This window comes from Lissotriton vulgaris, chromosome 12 (assembly GCF_964263255.1).
Source record: "Lissotriton vulgaris chromosome 12, aLisVul1.2, whole genome shotgun sequence".
Lineage (NCBI taxonomy): Eukaryota > Metazoa > Chordata > Amphibia > Caudata > Salamandridae > Lissotriton > Lissotriton vulgaris.
The window spans coordinates 152,549,723-152,573,174 of record NC_141700.1 but is presented as its reverse complement, the minus strand read 5'-3'; the positions used below and the strand labels follow the sequence as shown (position 1 = coordinate 152,573,174).

Sequence of the window (23,452 nt, the reverse complement as noted above, 5' to 3'; positions counted from 1 at the left end):
GTGTTAAGCTTCCCAGTCATGTGTTGTTTGGAAGCAAGTTATTTTCTTTCTCCATAGATGATCTCAATGTGAGTTTGACCATCGTTTTACATCAGATTCCTAGTTAGGAATAGAAGGTTGTTTGTATTGACTCCATTCTTACCACTCCTTTTTCAATATGTTTATTTTTAACTAATGTACAGTTTTTGCCTAAGTATATCCTTCAGTAGTTAAAATATTTACCCACATTGTGAGTTACTTACTTAGATATAAATAGTATAACTACAATTTTGTTTATTTGTCTACTTTTCCACGCCATGGTAAATGTGTGTATTATTCATTTCCACAGCGTTCTCTTCCAGATAACTATGAATAAGTGTTTAATTCACTAGCACCCATTATCCTATAAACTCCAGTTTAGTGTGAATTCCTACTTCTTAACTCTGTTTTTTTTTTAATCTCTTATTACACAAACTACTTTCTTGTACTTTCAACAGGATGTTGATCCAGTATCATGTAAGCACCATTCAATACATGCCCTCTGATCTCGAATAGCTGTCATATTAATTGAGTAGTAATCCCTAGTACCGGTAAAGCAATAGTGCTTTAAATAATGTGCTACAAATTCACATTTTCGATTATTTCAGAGTCCCCTTGTGGCACCAATCTGACAAACTTTGTCATTCCGGCAATTATACATTTAATACTCTTGAGCAGAGCTTCCTGATCTTGCCCTTATTAGATGTAATGGAACTTTTCCCCCCAAGTATGACCAAATCTACTGCCCATAAGCCCTTTGGTAAAGTCTTGTGTAGATCATTCATGGGCATTAAAACATTATTCATCAGTGGCTTAGCAACTCTTTTTTTGTTGGTTTTGGTTAGAATTGACTGTTGTTTCTTGGTCCAGTTTGTTTAAACTAAGTGGGCAGTATGTTTGTGGTAGAGCAGCTGTTTTTGAAATGTTGAAAATCGGAGATGTGGTGTCCAATTACATTTTTGCGAATCCCGGGAGTAGGGTTTTAAATGTAGTTATCGGTATGTATGTAGTTCGAGTCTCGGTAACAACGCCAAAGCCTCCTGTGATTCTGGGCAAATCACTTAATCTCCCCGTGCCTAAAATGAATGTGTGTCCTCATGTAACGTAACTGGTGATATGTAAAGCGCTCTGATACCTGATTCGGTTCGGGTCTAGTTCGCGCTATATAAAACTCTGCAAAAAAAAATTAAAAAAATTAACCAGAGTGTGTGATTCTTGTCCAGTTATCTCCGTTCATTTTGCCATATCTGCTAGATACATTTTCTTAACTGGTTAAATTACAGCTGTGAATCACTTTTATTTTGTTCTTTAAATAAATCATTTGTCCCTTACCTATTCCCATTTATCAGTAGGCATAAGGCACATTAACTCTAAAATATCTGTAGGGGTTGAGCGCTGTTATGGAGCCATGTACAACTCAAATGTTTAATACGGTTTTAATAGATATTACTATTTATTATCAAATAGGTATAGCAGAATGATCACTTGTATAACTGCCACAGTAGAACATACTTTCTCTTAGTTGAAATGAAGGGTGTTCTTAAACTAGTTAATATGGCAAAAGGAAAGGGGTTTTAAATGGATACAGTGCATTCTACTGGCAAGGTTTATTCTCTTCCCATGTTGTCATTTTGCACCTTTGTTGGCCTTGAAGGATTGTTGACAGTAGAGGAAGCTGACCAAAAGACCTGTTTCGTGTTGTTTTCTTCTGTTAGGCACAGACAAAGGCAGGAAACCAAATTGTTCTGTCTTGAAAAAAATTAAGGCCTAATCGTAAATTACTGGACATATACAGTTTGGGTTTTATTTACATATGTGAGTGACTGGGAATGTATTTTAAAGTAATGGAAAATCATAATAGGGACGAAATGCCAGGGTCTTCAAATGCTTTTTGTAATTCCTCTGTTGAGAAATGAAATGGACAACTAAGGAAGGATGTGCAATGAATCGGGTGCATAAATGTTTCTTCATTAAATTTGATAAGTTATTAATACTGTTTAAGGTTCGTGGTAGAATTTTTGTAAGTTCTGAAGGTGTTTTTCAATGTATTAATAGCCTAATTATGTTTTATTTCAGTTTATTCTTGTTTAAGCTTGGTTTGGCTCCACAAATACAAGACTTGTACGGGAAAGTGAATTTTACTGGTAAGAAAATAGATCTGCCTTTAATGAAGGGCGCACAATACATAAGAATGAAGGTTCCTGATAATGGTGACTGATTTACATAGTAGGGTAGTATCTGCTGTGTTCCCCATTCCCTGCAGATGTAAACTGGTGTCTATTGGTGAGAGTGGAAAATGGTGTAAGGTATGTGAAGGACGGGTGTTAAGTGGGTGGGCGGTGTTAAGTCTATCTAAAGAAGTTACTATCCTCACTTCAGGTGCGACCTGACTCATTTTTGAAAAACTTCCCATTCATACTCAAATATACCAATGGCTTTTAATTCCTGAACTGTGAGATGGGTTTCTTTCTGCATTACTGCTCCTCTGACAAATAACTCTTCTCCTTTAACTCTAATACGAGCTATAAAATGGAAGAATTTGTGTGGTAGTTGGACTTCACTTGGATCTTCACATTATGCATGTCGTAGTCAAACATTTCAACTCTTACCTTACAAGCCAATACCTTAAACTAGTTGAATGTGCCCTACCCAATTAATTTGCCCAACTAAATAACATTTTACATTGTGTGTTTTTTTGGAAAAAAAATCTAGTTTTCTGTATTTGAAGTTCCTGCTCCTAAAATGAGGCTGTTAAAATAATATTTGAATTAGTTGCTCTTGGTTATTTTTTGCAGAGGAAGAAGTTAATAACATGAAGTCTGAATTGGAGAAGTATGGACTGCAGATGCCGGCATTCAGCAAAATTGGAGGAATTCTTGCCAATGAACTGTCTGTGGATGAAGCTGCAGGCAATGCCACTATTAATACTTTGACTAAGCTTTTTCTTCCTTCCATGAGTTTTAAGTACCTGTGATGTTATGTGGTTCCACAGAACCAAAGTTTCCTTTGGTGCTTCATGGTGATTTACCTTGTAAGACTTTGCAGATTTCAAATATTCTATGGTCCAAGGCGAGCATCATGTAGAGTAGAGCAGAGGTTTACAGTGACCCTTCCAGTGACCTTTCTTAAATCGTATATCTTGCAGACCTCACTATCTTACTGAAAGCTGAAAAAGTAGATCAATGCTTTTAAGTGGATAGTCCGTAAGATTATAAAGATGTCGTGGCTGAGAAGTTGCTTCCAAAAGACATTATTGAAAAGAAATATGAAATGTTATTATGGTAGAAGGAGGACTCTGAAAGTAGCGCTCTTTACTTAGTGAAAGTGGCGATTGATGGTGCCTGGATATCTCACAGAGCCTTCAGTCAGACCTGAAGAATGTACCCGAAATCTGACCTCCGAGGACTTGGCACAATTGTATTGAATGTAAAACGCTGGCGGTGGGGCATGCTGTTGAAGGTTCCAGAGAGTGATTGGTGACAGTACTTACTTTAGACTGGTAATAGCTCTTTTGCTTCTTTCATTACTCAGGTGGGGGAAGTTGGTTGGTCTGATTAAAAATCCAAATCAACTCTGAGCAACAAATGTTGATGCTTTAGATGTTGGATAGGAAATAACCATGCCCCAGTCTGTGAAAATAATAGCCTCCTGAATTCCACCATGACGATACATCTCATGCCAATCATTAGATGTCCGTTAACACTACCATTGTAAACTGAGAAGATGGAAAGTTGAGTGCTCCTTAGTAAAAAAAAAAGCATTATTATTTACCGCTTTGCACATTGTAATAGTTCATTCAGCTATATCTTCCTCTTGTGTAAACGCATTCCTCTGTGCTTTTCTTCTCATGTGACATTTACTTTCCTGTTTTTTTTTTTTTTCAGTTCACGCTGCTGTAATTGCTATCAATGAAGCAGTTGAGAGGGGGATTGTGCATGAAACCATGGCATCACTGCGGAATCCCAATGCTTTGCTGGTCCATTTGAAGGATGCCCTGGCAGCTGTTTATCAGGAAATGCTCTATCAGGCCAAGGCAGAAAAAGCGTCCAATGCCCGGAACAGAGTAAGACATTCCGTACAGCAGACTGTGATTGCATCCAACCTACTTAGGGCGGAGCTACTCCACCCATGTTGCGTTTCTTTTGTTGTAAATTGTTTCTTCTATCTGTTAACAGCTGCAGTAGACAAGGCGGTTGGCGAGAATAATTCTCATTGTCAGCATATGTAACATTTTGTGTTTGAAATTTGCTTTTTTGGGTAAACCCTTATCCATAGGCCTGCTCAACAGTCATTCACATTTTGTTTCCATCCACCATGTCCTACAGAACTTGTCAGTAGGTTGGCACACTTTAGCCACAGGCCCTTTTGAACTCTGCGTGACAGTATTTTGCCTGATCACGTGTGGCTACCCACTATAAAGAGGAACATTACAGTTCAAGGACTGGTGATCCACTTCTTTGCTTTGCCAGTGTTTGTTTTTCTTTCCTGTCTTTTTAGGCCGTGGTTTCGTGACCTCTTGGATGTACTTTAGTATATACTTGTATGTGTAGATACTTTATGGGCTTTGGAGAGCAGCCCTAGGACTTGTCTGCTTCCACTTAGGGATTTTTTTTCTGTTCAGCTGCCTCTATTTAACTGTCTAGATAGCAAACAACCAGTAGACGTCAGTAAAACAACAGAATTGCTTCCTGCTGAGGGACTCTATTTATTTTATGTTTCTGGCAACTGCCTCTAGTTAACATTCTTGATAGAAAACGACCAGCAGAGGTCAATAAAATACCAGAATAACTTTAGCATTCTCTAGATTCCAGTCCATAGAAATTGTCTTACACGAGCACCCGTAGACCATATTTTTTTCAAATCTTGTATTTTCAGTGATCTCTCTACCAAAGGCCCTGATTTTATATTAAAAACAGAGCTTTGGACTATACAATTTCCAGCTGAAAGGCAATATTTCTCTCCATGTGTTCCCATACCTGGCGTGTCACGCAGTTTGTTGCTTACTTTCCCTCCATGAACAGTAGATGTTTCAGCACACAGGCTAATGTGCTGTATGGCCAAATACATATAAGGTCCCAAAGGCAAGACCAATTGCATTGCAAATGCTTGTTTTTCATTCTTATTTGTTTAAACTGGTTTGGGGTTTCAACAGTTCAAAGCCGATACTTTCTCTTTGTACAGTGGTAATCATATTTTCGTGTTATCTGCATTAAAGCTAGTGTACATCTGCCTACGAGGTAAACGCCTGTACTGTTCACTAGAAATAGGGCATGGTTAAAAAGTAGTTTAAATGATTTTTTTCATGCATGTGATTGTCTCAAGTTGCAGCCTTTTTAGGTGACAAAGTTATAATAAAATATTTAATTTTTTCAATTTTTTTTTTACATTACTGCGGCAGCTTGCCAAGACTTATTGGCTTTGTCTATTTGCACTTTCACCACTATATTGCTCTGTACAGGCATCCTAATATGGTTAGTTTTTTAATATGCTCCTTTTTAGGTTTCGACTGGGGAACGGAGCTTTTAGCTCCGCCCCCAGAGAAATCTGTAGTTTCCAGTATGGGTGCCTTGAATACGCCCCTCTGTTTCATTGGCTAGCTCCATAAATGGAGGCTAGCCATTGGAACAGAGAGGCGTCCGTCATGGCCGGACCAGATTCGGGGGCGTTCCCGAGAATTTTTGGCTTTTGGCTACGTCATGCTACGTCAGCCAAAAGCCGGGAACGCCCCCGAATCTGGTCCGGCCGGGCCGTGCTTGCTGCTGTCCTGCCTTCCTCCGTGTTCCTCCTCCCGCCGTCCCCCCTCCCGTATATGCCTATTGAATGCATTGAGAGGTGAGTAAAGTGAGTAAATTCCCCTCCCGCTCTCCGTATGCCCCCAGGAGCGGCATGGGAGGTGGATCTGTCCGTCAACGCGGACCCGTTTTCGTGTTTTCTTCCGTGCTCCAGCTGGGCGTTTTTTTGCTGTTTCTTCCGGCCGGCCAATCCCTGCGCGGCTGGCCGGAAGTCCCGCCCCCCCGCAGCCCTGGAGATAGGAGAACAACCATGGCGGGCGCTCTGCCGGGCTCCCGTGAGCTGAGGGAGCCCGGCGGCATCAGAGGCGGGAGAGCCCTGCAGCACAACCAGTCGTCAGTCGTGAATACTAGAGCTGCACCCTGACAGGTATTTCTAACGGCAAGAGCACCGAGTCTTTAAAACTCCACTGAAGTGCAGCACTTGGAGTCTGTCGGTGCCTCGATTTAAAGCGCCGTCGCCTTGAAGTGTAGGGCGGGCCGTCGACCTCTGCCGGTGACTTTACTGGGATGAATAAAAGGGTCACGCCCTCCCTCGGCTCTAGGATTGCTCGAGCAGTAAGCCGGGCCAAGGTCACTCCTCGGACATCCCACGCGTAGGAAGCGTCATTGTTGTAAGTGCCCGCGTGAGCCAAGGGACGGGAACCGCTTCACAGGTGGGGCGATCCGTGCAGGAACTAATCACACTGTACACACAGAGCACGTCAGAGACGGGGGGCCGGTATGGAACACGCTGTACATAAAGCACCACGCATCAGCCGCACGCCCAGTTCCTCACACCGGCTGGTACCGCCAGGCCCCGTGCAGCGATAATCCTTGATTTTCCGTAGGACGCTGCAGAGCGACGCTGCTGCGCGGGGCAGATGTGCTTCTTCTAATGGTGCAACACTACCTATGCCACCGTAGCCGTAAGGGCACAGCATCCACGGGGCAGCAGGGCTCAATGAAACACCAGTGCCGCAAAACACACCTGACGGCACCAGCACTACTCTGCGGGACTGCTGCTATACGTTTAAAGGGGTGGTGCAAGCACTTCTCAGCAGTCATAATACTTGCTATACATCCGTTTAGGTAGTCTCAGCACGTGTCAGCGGGGCTACTGCTGTGCGTTTAAAGGGTAGTGCAAGCACTTCTCAACAGTTATGCTATACATCCGCTAAGACAGTCTCAGCATTTCTCACCGGGACGGCTGTTGTACACTTACTGTGGTGATACAGGCACTTCTCACCTATTATGCTACACCTCAGATCCAAGCGCTTCTCGTCGGACTCCTGCAGTATGTTCAAAGTGGTGGTTCAAACACTTCTCAGCAGTTATCCTATGCATCTGACAAGACAGTCTCAGCACTGCACTGTGGGACTGCTGTTGTATCCTTAAAGTGATATACAGACACTACTCACCTATCCGCCTACATCTCAGGTTCTTTGATAAAGCAGCATGAGCACTCCTCAGAGGGCCTGCTTGCCACTGCTGGTTTAAAGTGGTAGTGCTTGCACTTCTTAGCTGTCCTGCCACACTTCAAGTCCTTTTATAAGGCAGCCCCACTACTCATCGGGACTGCTGCTGTGTGTTTAAAGTATTAATAAAGGCACTCCTAACCTGCCCCGTTACGCCGCAGATACTTTGATAAGGCACCTCCAGCTATTGTATGTTTAAAGTGGAAGTGCACGCACTTCTCGGATGCCCTGCTACACACCTGATAAGGCAGCCCTAGCAGTTCTCAGAGGGGTCTGCTGATGTATGTTCAAAGTAGTAAATCAAGCACTTCTCAGCTGCCCTTCTATACATATAATAAAGTACACCCAGCACTTCCAAAGAAGGGCGCCATGTGCTTGGTGGGGCAGTTCAAGGAAGTCTCGCCTGAGCTGCCATATGTTTGGTGGGACAGATGTGAACCGACACTTCTCAGCAGCGTAGTGTACATACTTGTCAGTGTGGCTGCCTATACACCAACTAGTCGAGAGCAACAACACGTCTAATAAGGGTTTTTAATGCATAGGACAGAGGCGGCAGTGTTGCTGTGCTTTCAGGTGCCTAGACCCAGGGCTTCTGGCAGACAGCTGAGCTATTCGTTTACTGGGGCTATATACACTCAGTAGAGGCGGACAGTAGTCGCACTTTATACGCGGCCGACCGCCAACGGAGAAAGCCTTCCCGACCCCCCCCTCCCGCTGTCCGTTCCCACCCCCCCCCCATGTGCTTCATGTTTTTCGAGCGCACATTACCGCGGCCGTGGGCGGGGTTGCCGAAATGCCCGCTCCGTGCTGGGCCTCCGTTGTTCCCCAGGTGAGTGCTTGTCTTCTCTAACTTGCATTTGCCCTATAATTCAAAAGTACACGGGGAAAGCTCTATTTAAATAAACTCGGTGTGTGCGTACTGAATGGGATTCGAATGGCCTCACTCAAGTGAGAGCCGCGTTTTGCCATCCTCTGCCTCTGATGCTGTTCTGGCCAGAGAAGCCCGCGCTGCCTGGCCCTGTAAGCGACTTGGCGCGCAGCATGCATGCTGTTATCTGCTTTGTTTCTCTCCCCTGAAGCTCATCTACCTGGACCTGTTGGGCTGCACCCAGGTTAGTCGCCGCGGTGCGTGCGCGCGCGCCTGCCTCTCCGCCGGAGCACTGGGGCCGCACCGCCGTGCTCGTAGAGCCAGCCCCCCTGAAGGCTTCCCTCTCCTAGGTTTTAAGTTGCACAACCCCAGCTGCTTACACTTTGGAGCAGGCAGGCCGAGCGCTGGACGGGCTTGGCTCCCTTCCAGCCTAGTGTCACATCTCTAAACATTGCCGTGCGCGCGCTTAGGACTCTTGTGTGTTCATTCTATCCTGCCTCTGGTAGCTAGAGTTCATGCCGTATAAAATCTAAAATAGAAACGCCCACAACACTGCTTTTTCTATCGTAAGAAAGACGGCAACCTTCCTACAAACTTCTTGACCTACGGAGTACACACTACCTGGTGTTTCAATGTACTTGCTTCACATGAACAGGAGCTATACGCTTATTTATTTGATTTAATTAATCAGGCCAGCTAGTGGGTCCTTCAAGTGGGACCCATGTCATATGTGACACCTTCAACGCATCTTGACGATTTAATCAACTGGAAATTGCATTGTGGAGCTTTTATTTTTCTTTCCTTATTGCCAGTGATGGGCATGGTGAATAGATGCACCCCTGTTCTTAGTGCCTGACTTCATGTGAAACTAGTATCCTGCCTATTATTTTGATCTTGGGATTCCACTATTATAGCGCATGCGCTGAAGCCTAGGTCTGTCTCTGGTAATACGAGGTCCAGAAAATGTTCTGTGGCCAGGAGGGGCATCACCATGCGTGTCCTAAAATGAGCATTGAACCGCTGTCCGTTACCCTGAGGCCATCGCAGTGCTGTATGCCATGAGAGCCATCACTTTGCACAAAGAATGTGTTTGGACACCTTTGAAAGTGAACCACCCAAGCCAGTTCTGAAACCTCAGACAGTGGATATATATCTCCTGTCTGATAAATGCATCCATATACAAGTGAGACTGAGTTAGCCATCTGTAGGCGTCCTAAGTTGGCAGTTCAAATTTTACCCATATCCTTAGTGATCATAGTTTGTCAGTCCAGTGTTCATGTGGAATTTAGTTGTGTTTGCTTTAGGATTCTGATTGCACGTGTCTGCATAGTGCAGCAAATAACACAAGAATCACAAGATTAGATCACAGTTGGCATTCACAAAAGAAATGTGAAGAACTGAATGTGAGGTGAGCTTATGACAAGGAAGTGTGGCAAGAGCAAGCATGCTGCTGCTTGCAGTGCTACTGTCCTCCCTCACAGTATAGCTTGTCACCCCAAAGAGAAGATTCACAATGTTGCATGCCTGCCTTTCGCCCTTATGCTGCTGCTGTTGAGTTGTTCCTCAGTATGTTGCCCAGAAAGCACCCCTGGCTTCTGTACATTTCCTTGCGCCTTTTAGTCTTAGACCAGAACCTTGCAAGTGGTCTTAAGGGTGAGGGCTGTGAGCTGCTCTGATGCGCGCCACAAGTAACTCGAAGAGGCTGCCCACTTTGTCTTCTTCTGTATTGGTAACTGCTCCTCAGAGTGATGAGTGTTGTATGTTTTTCCTTGAAATCCCCCCAGTAGGTGGAGGCCTCAGATCCATTAAGCAGGTATCAGAGCAGAGTTAAGCTGGGCAGCTGATACACCAATTGGGACATGAGCCATAGTTAGGGGAGCTGATTTTAAAGCCAGGTATTAGTTCCACACACTTTTTAATGAGTAAAACGCCAAAACAAAATATTTTTTATTCAGTAAAAAGCCAGAATGAAACATGAGCCTAATAAATGCAAAATTATGCCGTACAAAGTTGAGCGAGGAGGGAGGAGCCGATACCGGTATCAGCACGTTCACTGCAGCAGGAGCAGCGCGTGCTAGAGGTTGTGGCAAGCTGGTCGGGTCTGCTGGCGCCGACCAGCGTTTCCCGCAACCCATCTGTGGTGGCCCTCATCAGTTAAGGGTGCTCAAGCGGCGCATGCTCTTTTGTGAGTGGTGAGGGGGGGCTGGTGCGAGCTTGCAGAGCCCGTTATCGTCATAAAACTTGATGGAAGGAGCAGCACGCGGCTGGACAGCACGAGGACAGTGGCTATAAAGGCCACCTTTCTGGGTGGGACTTGTAAGAGGTCGAACTGGTTGCCCTTTCGTGCGAGAGTCTAGGGTGTAAAAAGGCGCCCAGGCCGGTTATATCATGTTATAACTGGGACCTTACGTACCGTGTTATTGACGTATTTTATTGGGTATGGTCTGTGGTATTACTTGTGCCTGTGAGGGGGTTAGCTCTGGATTTTACGTGGGTTCTACCAAGGGGTTGTTTCTGTGCGAGTTATTTTTGGGGACAAAGTGGAAACAGAAATTTTAAGCCTCCATTTTGTGGGTGGTCGGATGACTGTATTATAAAGACCTAGTGCGGTCATTTGAGGGTCATTTCGTCGTCTTGAATGAATATACGTGTCATTGTGCTATCTGTTAAATGGGGATAGGCTTGAAATAGGGACGAACCTCTGATTGAGCTGTAATTTTAAAACAAAAAAAATGATCTTGATTTGGGACCAGGCCCTATGTTCCTGTCGGCCACTTGCAGGCAAAAACACTGATCGGTTACTCAACGAAGACTGTAAAGCCCCTTCATGTAATACATGTTAGCAGTCTTGTTTCTTCTCTGCGTCCATGATCTTCTCTCAGTCTTGTCAATGAGCTGCAGACGGGAGGTGGAAACACCCCCATCCATTTAATTCGGGTGGGAGTACATTTGAGTCTATAACATCACTCGTGATCCATAGAAGATATTTATCAGCAAAAATGACTTCAATACTTGTGAGTCCCTCACACTCTAATCCTTTGGCAGGAGGGGTACATGAACAGGCTACCTACAGGAATGGCCTCTTCGGATGGGCACATTTTGACACAGCGAATGTTAAAGAATTAAATGGCATCACGGACATTGCAAAGTACTCCTTGTTGAGGGAGTGCAGAGTGAGTAGGGAGTGCTAGAGAGTGCAGAGTGAGTAGGGAGTGCTAGGGAGTGCTAGAGAGTGCAGAGTGAGTAGGGAGTGCTAGAGAGTGCAGAGTGAGTAGGGAGTTCTAGGGAGTGCTAGAGAGTGCAGAGTGAGTATGGAGTGCTAGAGAGTGCAGAGTGACTGCAGAGATTAAGCTAATGGCAATGTAAATGACAATGCCATTTATTTATCTGTTTTCAAAACCAACACATAAATACACATTTTGTCATTTACAATGCCAATAACTCTAACTTTTCCAAAGGCGAAACCATTGCATTGTAAATGCTTGTTATTTGAATAACAAAACCTTTGACATAAGGCATGCAACAATGAGCGACAGTGTTGCAATCTCATTATATAATAAAGTATTTATAGCTCAAGTCATCCTATCCTATTTTGGGCTGATGCATGTGGTAGTAATCCCACCAGGACGCCATATTTTTTTAATATTTCTTTGTAGCACCTCTTGCTTGGTAAATCATTTAATCTGCCTTCGAGCAATAGTTAATTTCCCATAACCATTCTGCTAAGGTAGAGGGGTCATCACTCGTGGCTTGCGATATTCCTTCTGGCATCAGAAAAACCACTGTTATCTGAATGCAGGCATGTCTGTAGCTGTCCCAGTTCTCCATTATGGCATTGATTACTATTTTGGGGGCAGCATACCACCCTCCTCAGTGCTAAGTCTTTTTCTAGTACAGGGTAATAAATGGACATTCTCATATTGTGTGAAGGAGAGCGACCATATTTTTGTAACACCAGCAGTTAGAATGCCATGCCCTACCTTTGGTGCCCACTGTCTTGCCGGATCTAAATAGATCCTCGAAGAAGATTTAAATTGGATCAATTTAAGGCGTGAGGGAATGCCCTGCAGTCGCACAACCACCTTTGCCTTATTCCATTTATTATCCTGCATCTACCTAAATTCTCAATCCCACTTGTTTTGTAGGTCTCTTAATCGGTTAGGAGTATTGATTAGTAGTGGTCTGTACACACTAGAAATACCCTTCTTTCCCAGATGCTCCATTGCCAGCTTTGGCTCTAAGACTTTGACCTCTAGCATGTGCATTCTCTTCCTTCTGTGGGGATCAAGAGCATACCGCAGCGGCAAGTATGTAGAATTGCGATTTGTGCATTGAAATCTCTGTGGTCAGTTGTTAAAATGATTGGATACTGTCAGTGGCCCAGATATTTACCAATTTTGAAATAAATGTTAATTTCAAGGGATATAATGCCTTGAGTTTAGAGACATGTGGAAGCAATGTGCCTGCCACAAAGGATTGTCGCTTGTTGTTTGCCATTCAGTGTGTCTTATGGCCTTGTGTTGGCATAAAGTGGGTATCTTGATGATGTGAGTTTAATGCATGTGAAAAGCGATGTGCCGTACAGTGTGGACTGGAGGCTTGGCCTTCACAAGAGTTTTATCTTGATTGTAATTGCCAACCTGTCTTTAACTGGGATGAATTGGTAAACCAGGTAGTATTGACAGACATCAGCACCTCCCAGTCCGCCATCGTATTGGTTCCAGGCCTACTTCAAGTCTCCTAACCTTACTTGATTTTTCTGCATACTGTAACAGACGACATGTTCAGACATTTCTTGGTTTAGGTGACTACTGGAACACTATTACCTCTAGGTCTGTCTCTGTTGTCTAAAATTAGGTCACTCATACTACCCGTGCCACCATTGCTGGGCAGATCTTGGTGTATTCTCATTGCATATGAACCAACATTATTGTTCTGATGAAGAATTCTTTCCCTCCTCTTTTCCAAATTTTTAGGGGCTTCGAGGAACAGTAGAAAATGGAGATATTTATGACACGTGTTTGACTCAGGCAGAAATTCAAGGAAATCTCAACAAAGTCAACCGTAAGCTTTATTGAGTGTATTTGTTTTTTAAAAACATTTTTTATAGTTCTAGTGCATCATCATCATCTGCTTGTAATCCAAAATACCTTAGCAAGATGATTGTTTTGGTTGACTTACCTACAAAAACAAGTACTCATGAATATTCTTTTAAGGGCAGAGTAAACTTCTTACTTTAACCCCTTAAGCGCTGCCGTCGGCTAACGGTCTTCGTGAGCACTACCTTGCCAGTGCTGCGCACGACCGTTGGCCGACGGGCCAGCGCTCGTTATTCGAAAGTTCAGCACTGGGTGCTGAACGTTCGACGCAGCCATGAGGTTAATGTATTTTATTAAAAAAAACATCTTTTACCTGACATTTAGAGGCGGGAGGCTCCGCAAGATTAAGACTGCCATGTTTAGTGGGTGTCTTGTACATCCCTAGTGTTATTTTAATGGAAATATAATTGGGTCAAGCAGCAGCCTTGGATAGTATTTTAGCCCACACATGTTCAGCTCCCTCAAATAGTTGTTTTTAATTATGATTCATTATGGTTAAGCACATGCACCCTTGCTAGATCTTGAAGAGTCCTTTTTACGGACTTTGAGGTTTTTGAAATGGGTACATATTTAAGTACTTGTTCATACAAGTGCGACCTTCGAACATGTGTCATAGCACAAAAGCATAATGTTCTACACTGCGCATAGCTTAAAATAACTTTGTTTAAATATCCTATACTCAGTGAAGGATTTTGCAGTATTGTTTTACTTTAAATGTTTTTCTCATGGAAGTTTTTACAATTGACCCACACCGACATTCATTAATATTTTACTGTATATGAGACTGGTTCACCATTAGAGCTGCGCTTATTTTTATTTTAGTGCATGGGGCACTTGAGTATGTGGATGAAGCGCTGGAGAGGAGCGATGCCCTTGCCTTACATACAGCCTTGCAGGATCCTGTCCTTGCACTGCGCAGAGTGCACAGAGAAAATTCAGAATGGTATCTGGAGCAGCTTACTATTGACAGAGAGCAGAAAGCATTGGTAAGCTATGGACCTAGTGCTGCTTTTTAGCTGCCATTTGGCTAGCACTGTGTAGAATACATTTAAACCACACATCTATTGCAGGGTGGTGTTTGTTCTGCTGTTAGTTATTATGCTAAACACTTACTTTTGTTAAAAACAAATACGTTCTGAATGGTCTTAAGTCATAAGCTACCTAATTTATTAATAGATTCCCACATCTAAACTATAACTTTTGGTGTGACTCTTTTCACTGGGCACTCCCTCGCAAAAGAGATTATCTTGGAATAAACGTCCCCTCCTACTAAGAGTGTAGATATCTGTACATTCAAGTTCTTGCTCCTAGTGGACTGAATTATTAGTAACCTGTTTTGCAGGGCTGTTAATTTTGTGAACTATTATTGTGAAAACACTTTGCATCTTCCTTCTGTATTGCCACAATTATTCTTGCACAAGAAACTAGAATGTCCTGTTATTTTTTCCCGATGGTTGGAACCAAGGTCAAGGGACTCTGAAGTCCACCAAGTACTGACAAAGAGCAGACATTACTGTTGAGAATAAAACTGTGATCTATTCTGTTTAGAATAGATGTTAAACCTTTGAATGGGACACTCCCAAGTAGCCGTGCGCTCTACATATTAAATATAATATAATATAATATAACAAAACATAACCTGCTCTAGCCCGCTGATTCAAACTATCTAATGCTTGGTGATCTGGTGACGACAAGTTGCCCGCCTTTTTGTCTGTATAATTTTGTCCTTACATTACAGGAACTTGGCTGTGTGGATCTGCTGGACAAGGAGGAGATCCAGGCGGGGCTTGATGCAGCCAACCAGAATGCAAACCAAGAATATGCTAGTAAGCAATGTGTCTTGTTCCGCTGAGATATCTCTTTCTTGGTATCCAAGATGTATAGCAAAATAATCTTTTACAAGCTCTCCTTTGAAGGTTGACATGAATAAAATAGAAAATGGATCAAGCAATAGCATTGGGCCTCTTTTGGGCCTCTAAGGGAATAAGTAAGCAACCTTTTAGAATGGCTTTCATTCCATAGTTACATTTATACAGATCTAGTTTGTGTATTTAAAGTACAAAAATAGAAATCTTTGCTTGCCGGTGTTTTCTTTTCATGTTAGATGTCAGGTAGTGGTGTTCAGTATCTAGAAGCTTAATTTTATTCTGTCTCCTTAACTTACAGCCAACCGAGCAGTTGCCTGCGTAAATGCTGCTATCCGAAAGGGGGTTGCTGCTGAAACCGTGAAGGAGCTTGGGAATCCGGATGCTCAGCTGCCTGATGTGTACACATTTGCAGCAGAACTTTATCAGAAGGAGCTGTCTGTTCTGCAGAGGCAGAAACCACAGGTCACTAATAGTGTCTATTTCTTTATAGGTATTAAATCGGGTTGCTGAATCTCAAAGTATATGGGTATCCCTGTAACAATCCACCATTATACCCTACATGTCCTACATTGATGCCACCAATGGATTGCTCAAGGTGTAGAAAATAAAACACAATTGTGAAGTTGCTATTCATTCTCCTCATTTGTGCCACAGGTATTTAACCCCTTCGATGCTGATGACGAGCTCAGCTCGTCATCACCCACGGGTGTTGTGTGCTGATGACGAGCTGAGCTCGTCATGGTGCCACTCAAATGGCATTTTCCAGCACAGGGGGGGAAAACGCCTAGCATCCAAGTGGTTAAGAGATATTGAGAAGCCCGCTGGAAAATGGTCTGTTACTGGTTCTGTATGTTTTGAAACCGTTCAATGGGTGTTTTAAAGAGTTTCCAAAGATTAGCCATGTGTCTTCCATTTAAACTAATGCATGGTTTCCAGTGCACATAATGTATTTCTAATATTATATACACTGAATACATAAGTGTTATTGGGCGTTCCGTGGGACTTGGTGCCCTGGAGGGACCATTTTCTCTTCACCTGGTGCTCCTTTCCAACTGACTTCTCTTTAAGAGTAGATGAGGTCAAAGGCGCCACATATGGGGTGCTCTTGAGTTGCTTTCTGTTCCTTTACCACTTTTTTTTCCTCTTGGCCTTCTGCTCATCCTCGGTCTCCCACTATGACCTGCAAACGCATGCTCAGTGCAGACATCGGCCCAGCTACACCACTAGTCTGAGTTGGGCCACCCCCTGAACCTTATTGCCTTTGGGCTTGCAATACCCAGCTTTAATGGAGGTTGCTGGCATATGGGACTTACTTAAAGTGTGAACAGGAGGAATCCATGGCCTGACAACTTGGGTATTTTGCTTAAGACTCAGTGGATTTTCGGGTAATGTGACCCTCTTTGGCTACAGGTATTGGTTCTGATTTTAATGCATTTTAGAAATAAAACTTATAAAAGAGACCAGGCAAAATTTGTGATTGGTGGTGTGCGGGGGAAAAAGCTTTGTAGACTGTGATTTGTCTGGTTTACTGATATACACCAATTGACTTGTCTCCCCACCCCTACAGAGAGAAGAAATTTAAACCCTAAAACATTTGTTGGCGTAAACTGCATGTATTTGAACAAATTATATCTACTGTGCGCTCCTATGCATACTCACACCTTTATAATAGGAAGCTATAACCTTACTGCAACAGACCATGTTTAGGCTTGGAGCAATCTACATTATAAAATACTGTCTGGGGCGTGAAGAAAGTGATGGATTGTTATTTGTGCTTCCTATCACCTCTTCTGTATTCTATTAGATGTTCAGTTTTTTAAGGTGCATTTGATGCCATGTTGATTTGATTATTCTTTAAAATTAATGAACAACTTAATCGGATTAGTAATTTATGGGCAACTGTGCTTGTTTTATATAGTAAGGGTGCTAAAGCAGTGCTTGCTCGGCTCTGAAAGGCCTTATATTTGCTGTCTTCGACCAACTTGCAGTTTATAATACACTTAATATTGCCATGATTTTAAATTATAGGTGGTGCATTTTGTGTTGTAAATAGCATGAGTTAGCATGAGTTATCATACCTATCTGTCAACAAGGTTCTTTTTGTATTTCTCTCCTGCTTTCAATTGCCTTCCTGTTGGTTTTCCTACTCTAAGGCGATCCTCTGGTATTCTCACCTTTCTTTTTTTATGCCCAAACTAATTTGTTTTCTACTGAATGCAACAATGATGTACGTCTTTGTTTTATTTGTCCATGCAGGGTGATCTGTTGCAGGAGGAACTGTTTGTTGCTGTAGAGATGCTCTCTGCTGTCGCTCTGATCAATCGAGCCATAGAATCCAGAGACCTGAACCAATTTTGGGAGAATCTAACTAATGCTGCTACTGGGCTGGCTGATGTAGAAGAAGAGCACATCCAGCGGTGTGTGTGCTGCAAAATCTCATTTTCATTATTCAAAGATTATGTAAATATGTCCTTTAGTTGTTGGCGTGAAACTGAAAAAATGTATAAGTAATAATGTGAGCAGTCTCTTTTATAGCAGGCAAGTGTGCGTTTCTCATTATACTCCCTCGACTGGCCACTACTTGCCTCATGGTACTTGGTACAAGGTGGATTTCTAGGTAGTCCACGTGGTATATTATGCTATGTGCTAATTGCCTTTTTTATCTTAACCGTGTACATGAGCAACATTAATTCTTAACTAAGTGGCTGAAGAATGCCAGCAGGAAAGACTAGTTTGATAATTGGAAGAAATCTATGTGGATCCGGCACAGGCTCGATGCCTAGAAATAGTCATTTTCCTTTGTTGGAGGGAGTTCTTAGTTCTACCTGTTTTCCCTGTATGTGTGGCACAACTGACTCCTGGTTCAAGATTAATTGCCCTCTACGGCAGTGAGGATCTCCTTCCATGTCTAAACCAACCTTTGTACTTTTAATTTACTTAGACGTACCATTCATATCAAATCAATCCATTTAACAGCATTCGTTTTCTATCTCACATCACTTTATGAGAAGATTCTACATCAAACCACAAATTTAAAAAAGTAGCTCAGTAGCCAAGGTTGTTGAAATTAATTTATTTAAAAAAGAATAACATTCGAATCCTGTCCGGTATAGAGTTTGGCATATAAGGGGGAGAGGGAGGCAGAAGAGCATGCATCCAAAAAATGTCCAGGTGAAAGGTGTGTTCTAATGAAGAATACAGTTGTGGATAGCTCAGTGTGTGTTTTATGGTGACAGCAATAATGGTGGACTGGGAGTTGAGGCATTTTTTTTTTTTTTTTTTTTACAGTTTTTAGGTCTCGTGACCTACAATGCGCGCAAGCGCATTGAGGGAACGAGAATTCAAGTGGCGAAAATCATCGTCAAACCAAGGGCTTTCAGCCCCGCGTTTTTCATGCAGTTCACGTGAATCACGTGATTAACATGCACGCGCATTCGCTTCTCCTTCCCTAATTATTCATGGCCGGCCGCAGGCCGGCCGTACTTTCAGTTTCCCTAATCATTAATTCCCGTCCGCTCACAGCACATCAAAGGGCTTCGCCCAGCGTGCGCTCTGCGGCTTCTCCTCCCCTATGCCCCCAGGCCGTGTTCCCTCCCCTGCTACCCCATCCTCACTCATCCCTCGCACCCCCTCCTCCATCAGGCCCCCACCATTTGCTTTTGCTTGGTAACGTCGACTTTATTCGAACCTTTTGCTGTCCTTTAACTCTCCCCTGCAGGAGGGGCAGCCCAGCCTCGAGGCTGCTCATCTACGGAGTAATCTCTCTGCTTGTGAAATGCTGCTGACCGTATGTCATGACTACAGTAGCCCGGCAGAGACACGTGTGTATTTCCAACCTATTCTTGAATTGCCAATGCTTGTCTGGGTTATGCTGTTGCCTCGGAGATCACGTTTGAGCTGCCTGACAATGCCAAGCAGTGCTTCTATGAAGATATCGCTCAGGGCACAAAGTGCACTCTGGAGTTTCAGGTAATTAGCTGCATTCTTCTCTGCAAAGTTACCCTGTTCTTTCACCCGCAGCCTCCTCTCGCCCCCTGCAACGCTCCTGCCTCCCCCTCACCGTTTGTGACTGAACTAATAGGACGCATTACAAGCCTTTACCGACTCTTTAAAGGGGTTAGCGCATGACTCCACACCATTTTACGCTTGCAAACTCTGTGACTTTGGAAATCTCAAGAAAATTGCAGTGTTTGCAACCTCAAAATTGTATAGTACATCTGGTTCTTAATAAGGTAAAATTTTGACAAGCAGCCCCTACTTCTACAGCCAATTTAGTGTTCAAACGGCTCCCTCGGCACAATGTAAACTGCGCTAATCACGCATGTAAAAGGGATCTCTTTTCAGAATCCTTTCATGTAAACAAACCGTCTCAAAATCAGCACAAGTTTGTTTTATTTTTTAAAATGGCCATTTTGTTTAGTGCCCTATTGCAGTCAAAGACATAAGAGCAGAAATACATTTGAATGATTCCAATGGTGTATGCTGCCAACAAGCCATCTCTGAGGCTATACTGGCCTGATTATATACTTTGTCGCCACAAGAAATGAGTTACTTTGTGATCGTTTTTCATCAGCAGAAAGTATTCCAATTTTCGTCTACGTATCTGCATTAGAGGAATATTCAGCATTTGAAGGAGCACAAGACCAAGGGCTGAAGAGGCAAGGGCAAGGATGCCTATCTAGTAAAAGGATCAAAACACCCATGGCCAGAGGTATAAAGTAAACCTAAAACCTCTGGGTACCTATGTAGCCACATAAATGCTTCTCGTAAACTTCTAGCTCACAAAACTATTCAGTGGTTAGTTAGATAAATAGAACAAATGGTAGACGGAGCTTTATATATTGTCCCATATTTAAAATCATTAAGTGCTGTGATGCCTCAAAAGCATCTTTTTGCCTGGATCTGCACTTTTTAGGGTTTGGCCTTTACACATATTTAGCTATAGCTTAGCTTCATTCCCCAAAATTCACAATAAAAGGACATATGTATGTGTATTCAAGCAGGCACTTCATCCGTTAGTCTGTTCAAGCATGATTCATATTTGGCTTCTGCCTACGACGTCATTCTCCCATGGGGCTAAGGGTCAGCCGACTTAAGCCATTGGCTATGTTCACTGCGAGTGATAAAAAAAAATTTCTGCATATCTGCCTGAAAAGTAGTATCTTTCAGTGCCGAGGCTGATGGGCCAATATCTGCTTACATGTTTTGTGATGGCTTCTTTAAATATTTCTGAGGTGCATTTTCGCCTTTATTTGGAAATTCTAATGCGTATTAACAAAAAATGCAGACCTACTGAGGCCAACTTATGGAGTTTGACAATGTTTGTATTTAACCTCGGCTAAGTGCTTTATATCTGGCCAGACATTATAATGTATATTCTTTTTGGCTGCTCTGGTCATTTCCCCCTGCTCACTGCAACAGCGTGTCAACTGGTTGCAGTAGTGGGTAAGTACCTCTGGCTGTCGTTGAGCACTGGGCACTAAAGGCTAGCCTGCGGTGTATTGTAGTGGCTGCCATAGTGGCTGGCTGTAGTTATGTGGATTCCAGGTCCATGAGTGACGGGAGGCACGTACAAATATCTTGTTGTGACTACAGCCATAAACCAAGCGCATGTGTTTAGAATAAGCGTTCATAAAACAGGTTCTGTTACGTTATTTTCATGTATTTTGATTTATGTTTAACATAAACAACCTCGTTGGAAGTTTTCACTGGCAGTTGAAAAATATTTTCATTGCTTTTTGTTTAACTCCAAACCTGCAATTATGGCCGTAATAACTGTTTCACAGGTTTGAGGCACATGTAGCAATAGCCTCTTTTGCACTTTGCTGAGTGACATAACTATGCCTGCACATCTTAAAAGGTGGGATGAGTGGGTTTTTTGCTACTTTTTTGGACCTAATTTGGTGAGCGATTAACTGGCTACATCGGAATATGTCGAATAGTTTTCCAAGATCGGGTTCAGATTTTTGTTATCGAGTTTTTCTTTTTGGCTAGCCTGGTGTCTGTAGCCCATAAATTTGAGCCTCTCCCAAGTTCACTTTTAATTAGAGGTATCTGTTGTGGGTGAACGATAATTGACCAATAATTTCCTCGTGCAAGTATGAATATAGAACTGACCATAGACACTCCCTCCTTTCGACCTGCCTTCTTCACAAGCACATAGTCCTACTCCATTAGTGTTCTCATCAAGAAACAAGCACTGGCGTTGCCAATAGGTCTCGCAGTAGGAAAGTTGGAGCTATTACAATTGCAAATAACAATGCTTTTTAATTTTGTTTTGCATTTTAAAAACATAAAGGGCTTTGTTATTTGCAATTGTAATAGCTCCAACTTTCCTACTTCGAGACCTATTGGCAACGCCAGTGCTTGTTTATATAGTGCAAACTTGACCCGAAGATATTGGGTATCGGAGCGCTTTACATAGCACAAGTTGCGTTACATGAGGACACATTAGTTTTTTTGTAAGGCACGGGGAGATTAAGTGATTTGCCCAGAATCCCAGGATGTTCAGCGTCATTGCCGAGACTCGAACCAGGTTCCCCAGATTAGAGGTGTAGTCCTAATGGTCACAGCTAGGTGTTCAACATATGGACGCCAGTTTTGATGCATTCAAGAACATGCTTGCAACTAGTCATTAAGGAATGGGCTGCAAATCTGGTGAAATATTGCCAGTAGGTCATTGATTGTAATGGGTACTTTCACAAGGGGCAGTCTGGGACACCTCCATAAACCGTTCATCGCTTGCTCACAAAGTCAAGTTTACCATCAGCAGAAGCACTAATTGCAAAAGAGTCTGATTTTACTACTGGCAAGAAAAGTGAATGGGACAACGGGCAGCCTTGCTATGTGTCCTTAACAACAGTAAACGGACAGAAAAATAACTTTGTGCATTTCATCTTGGTTGTGGGTCTTCCATAGAGCCTCTTAACTTTCACTATGATGTCGTGACAGAAGACATCCTGTTCAAAATCCGGGTACCCCCATTCTATTCAAACGCAGTTTCAGTGTTGGGGCACCATAGCATCCAGTCGTTGATCAAGGGTGGACCATGACAAGTGTACAAGCGTGTGGATGTTTCCTAGAGGAGTGACTAGGTACAAAGCCCTCTTGGGTTTAGAGCTTTGGAGATGGCTCCACTTTGTATAGCCTGGAGGCTAAAGGTTTAGCCAATATTGTCATGTTCATAATAACTGCAACATTGTATAGGGTCCATTCACTCTTTGGAAATGAGATATGATTGTCCTATTTGAGAAATACAAGTGTGCGCCGATCCATTCTGTATCCTTGTTGGTAGCTTATTTAATTAGCGCTAATTTTGAGAGCCAAGCTCTATAAAATTATTTGGGAACCATCCTCCCCAGGGCATATACAGGTAGGAAGGTTGATGTTGTTGGTTGTCACTTGCAGCAGGATTTTGCCTTCAAGGACTGATCTCCCTTCTGGCGAAAAAAGAAAGGGATCTTTAAGAGACTTCAGACTTCTTCCTCAGCTGCTGATGAATTCTCTTAATCAGAGCGGTACTGGCCCCATAAAAGGATGCAAAGGCTTCAGTTATGTCAAGTGCTGGATGAGATGGCAACTGTCATAGGATAGGGCTATCTGGGCTTTCTTGTGACATAGTTTAAAAACCCCATAATTTCCCAGCCTTTTCACCTCCCTTCTAATGGTGCAATTTCATCTTCCCCCTTTAAGTAAGAGGAGTTCCTCCCTTAGAGTAGGGGATTGATGTACTGTGTATCGAGCTGTTAAGGCTATGATCAGTGTGTCCAACCTACATTAAGATCGGACTTCGCAGAGAGCTGTGGTGGAGTCCCGAATCATTCCCCCCCCCCCCCCGCTTGAAGAAGCTGGGCTGATGTGGATGGAATGTCATTTCTCTGCTTTATAGAGACAAATGTGGGAGCAGAGGGTTTTCTTGTTGATTTGGTGTCCTATATTTGGGGGTTATATCGCTTCTTATTGTTGTGTCTGGTCTGTAGACTGTACGATGAACTTATTTTTATGAGACCAGCAAGCCAGCACATCCTCCTCCCTACTATCCCTACAGCTATTATTCTAATATTCATTCTTCAGTAAGTGGCCGTGTAGATTCAGCATAGTTAAAATGTGCTTTGTTGCTTCCTCAGTTACTTTGATAAGTTGTGGAAACAGAAGCTTCAGCTCCAAAAGTCGGGAGGTGCTTTCTTGAGCTGGAATGACCTACAGGCCTGCGTGAACGATGTAAACGGATCAGTACAAGATGAACATGACAGTAAGTGATATGGGCACTCTGCAACCCAAAGCTGTATTGCTTTGTACAGTGGGATAAAAATCATTGACTCTATTGTAATTACATTTATATATCACTTACTAC

General features: G+C 43.0%; 1 protein-coding gene across 1 annotated transcript in view; it reads left to right on the top strand.

Annotated features, from left to right (window-relative positions):
* Window positions 1–23,452, top strand: part of IQGAP3 (IQ motif containing GTPase activating protein 3) — a 313,154-nt gene that overhangs the window by 41,215 nt on the left and 248,487 nt on the right. Inside the window, exons 6-14 of the mRNA XM_086947642.1 lie at window positions 2,095–2,162; window positions 2,814–2,927; window positions 3,903–4,081; window positions 13,109–13,196; window positions 14,054–14,217; window positions 14,970–15,057; window positions 15,398–15,561; window positions 17,356–17,516; window positions 23,226–23,350. Of these exons, the coding sequence (XP_086803768.1) occupies window positions 2,095–2,162; window positions 2,814–2,927; window positions 3,903–4,081; window positions 13,109–13,196; window positions 14,054–14,217; window positions 14,970–15,057; window positions 15,398–15,561; window positions 17,356–17,516; window positions 23,226–23,350 (1,151 nt within the window). The remainder of the gene's footprint in view (window positions 1–2,094; window positions 2,163–2,813; window positions 2,928–3,902; window positions 4,082–13,108; window positions 13,197–14,053; window positions 14,218–14,969; window positions 15,058–15,397; window positions 15,562–17,355; window positions 17,517–23,225; window positions 23,351–23,452) is intronic.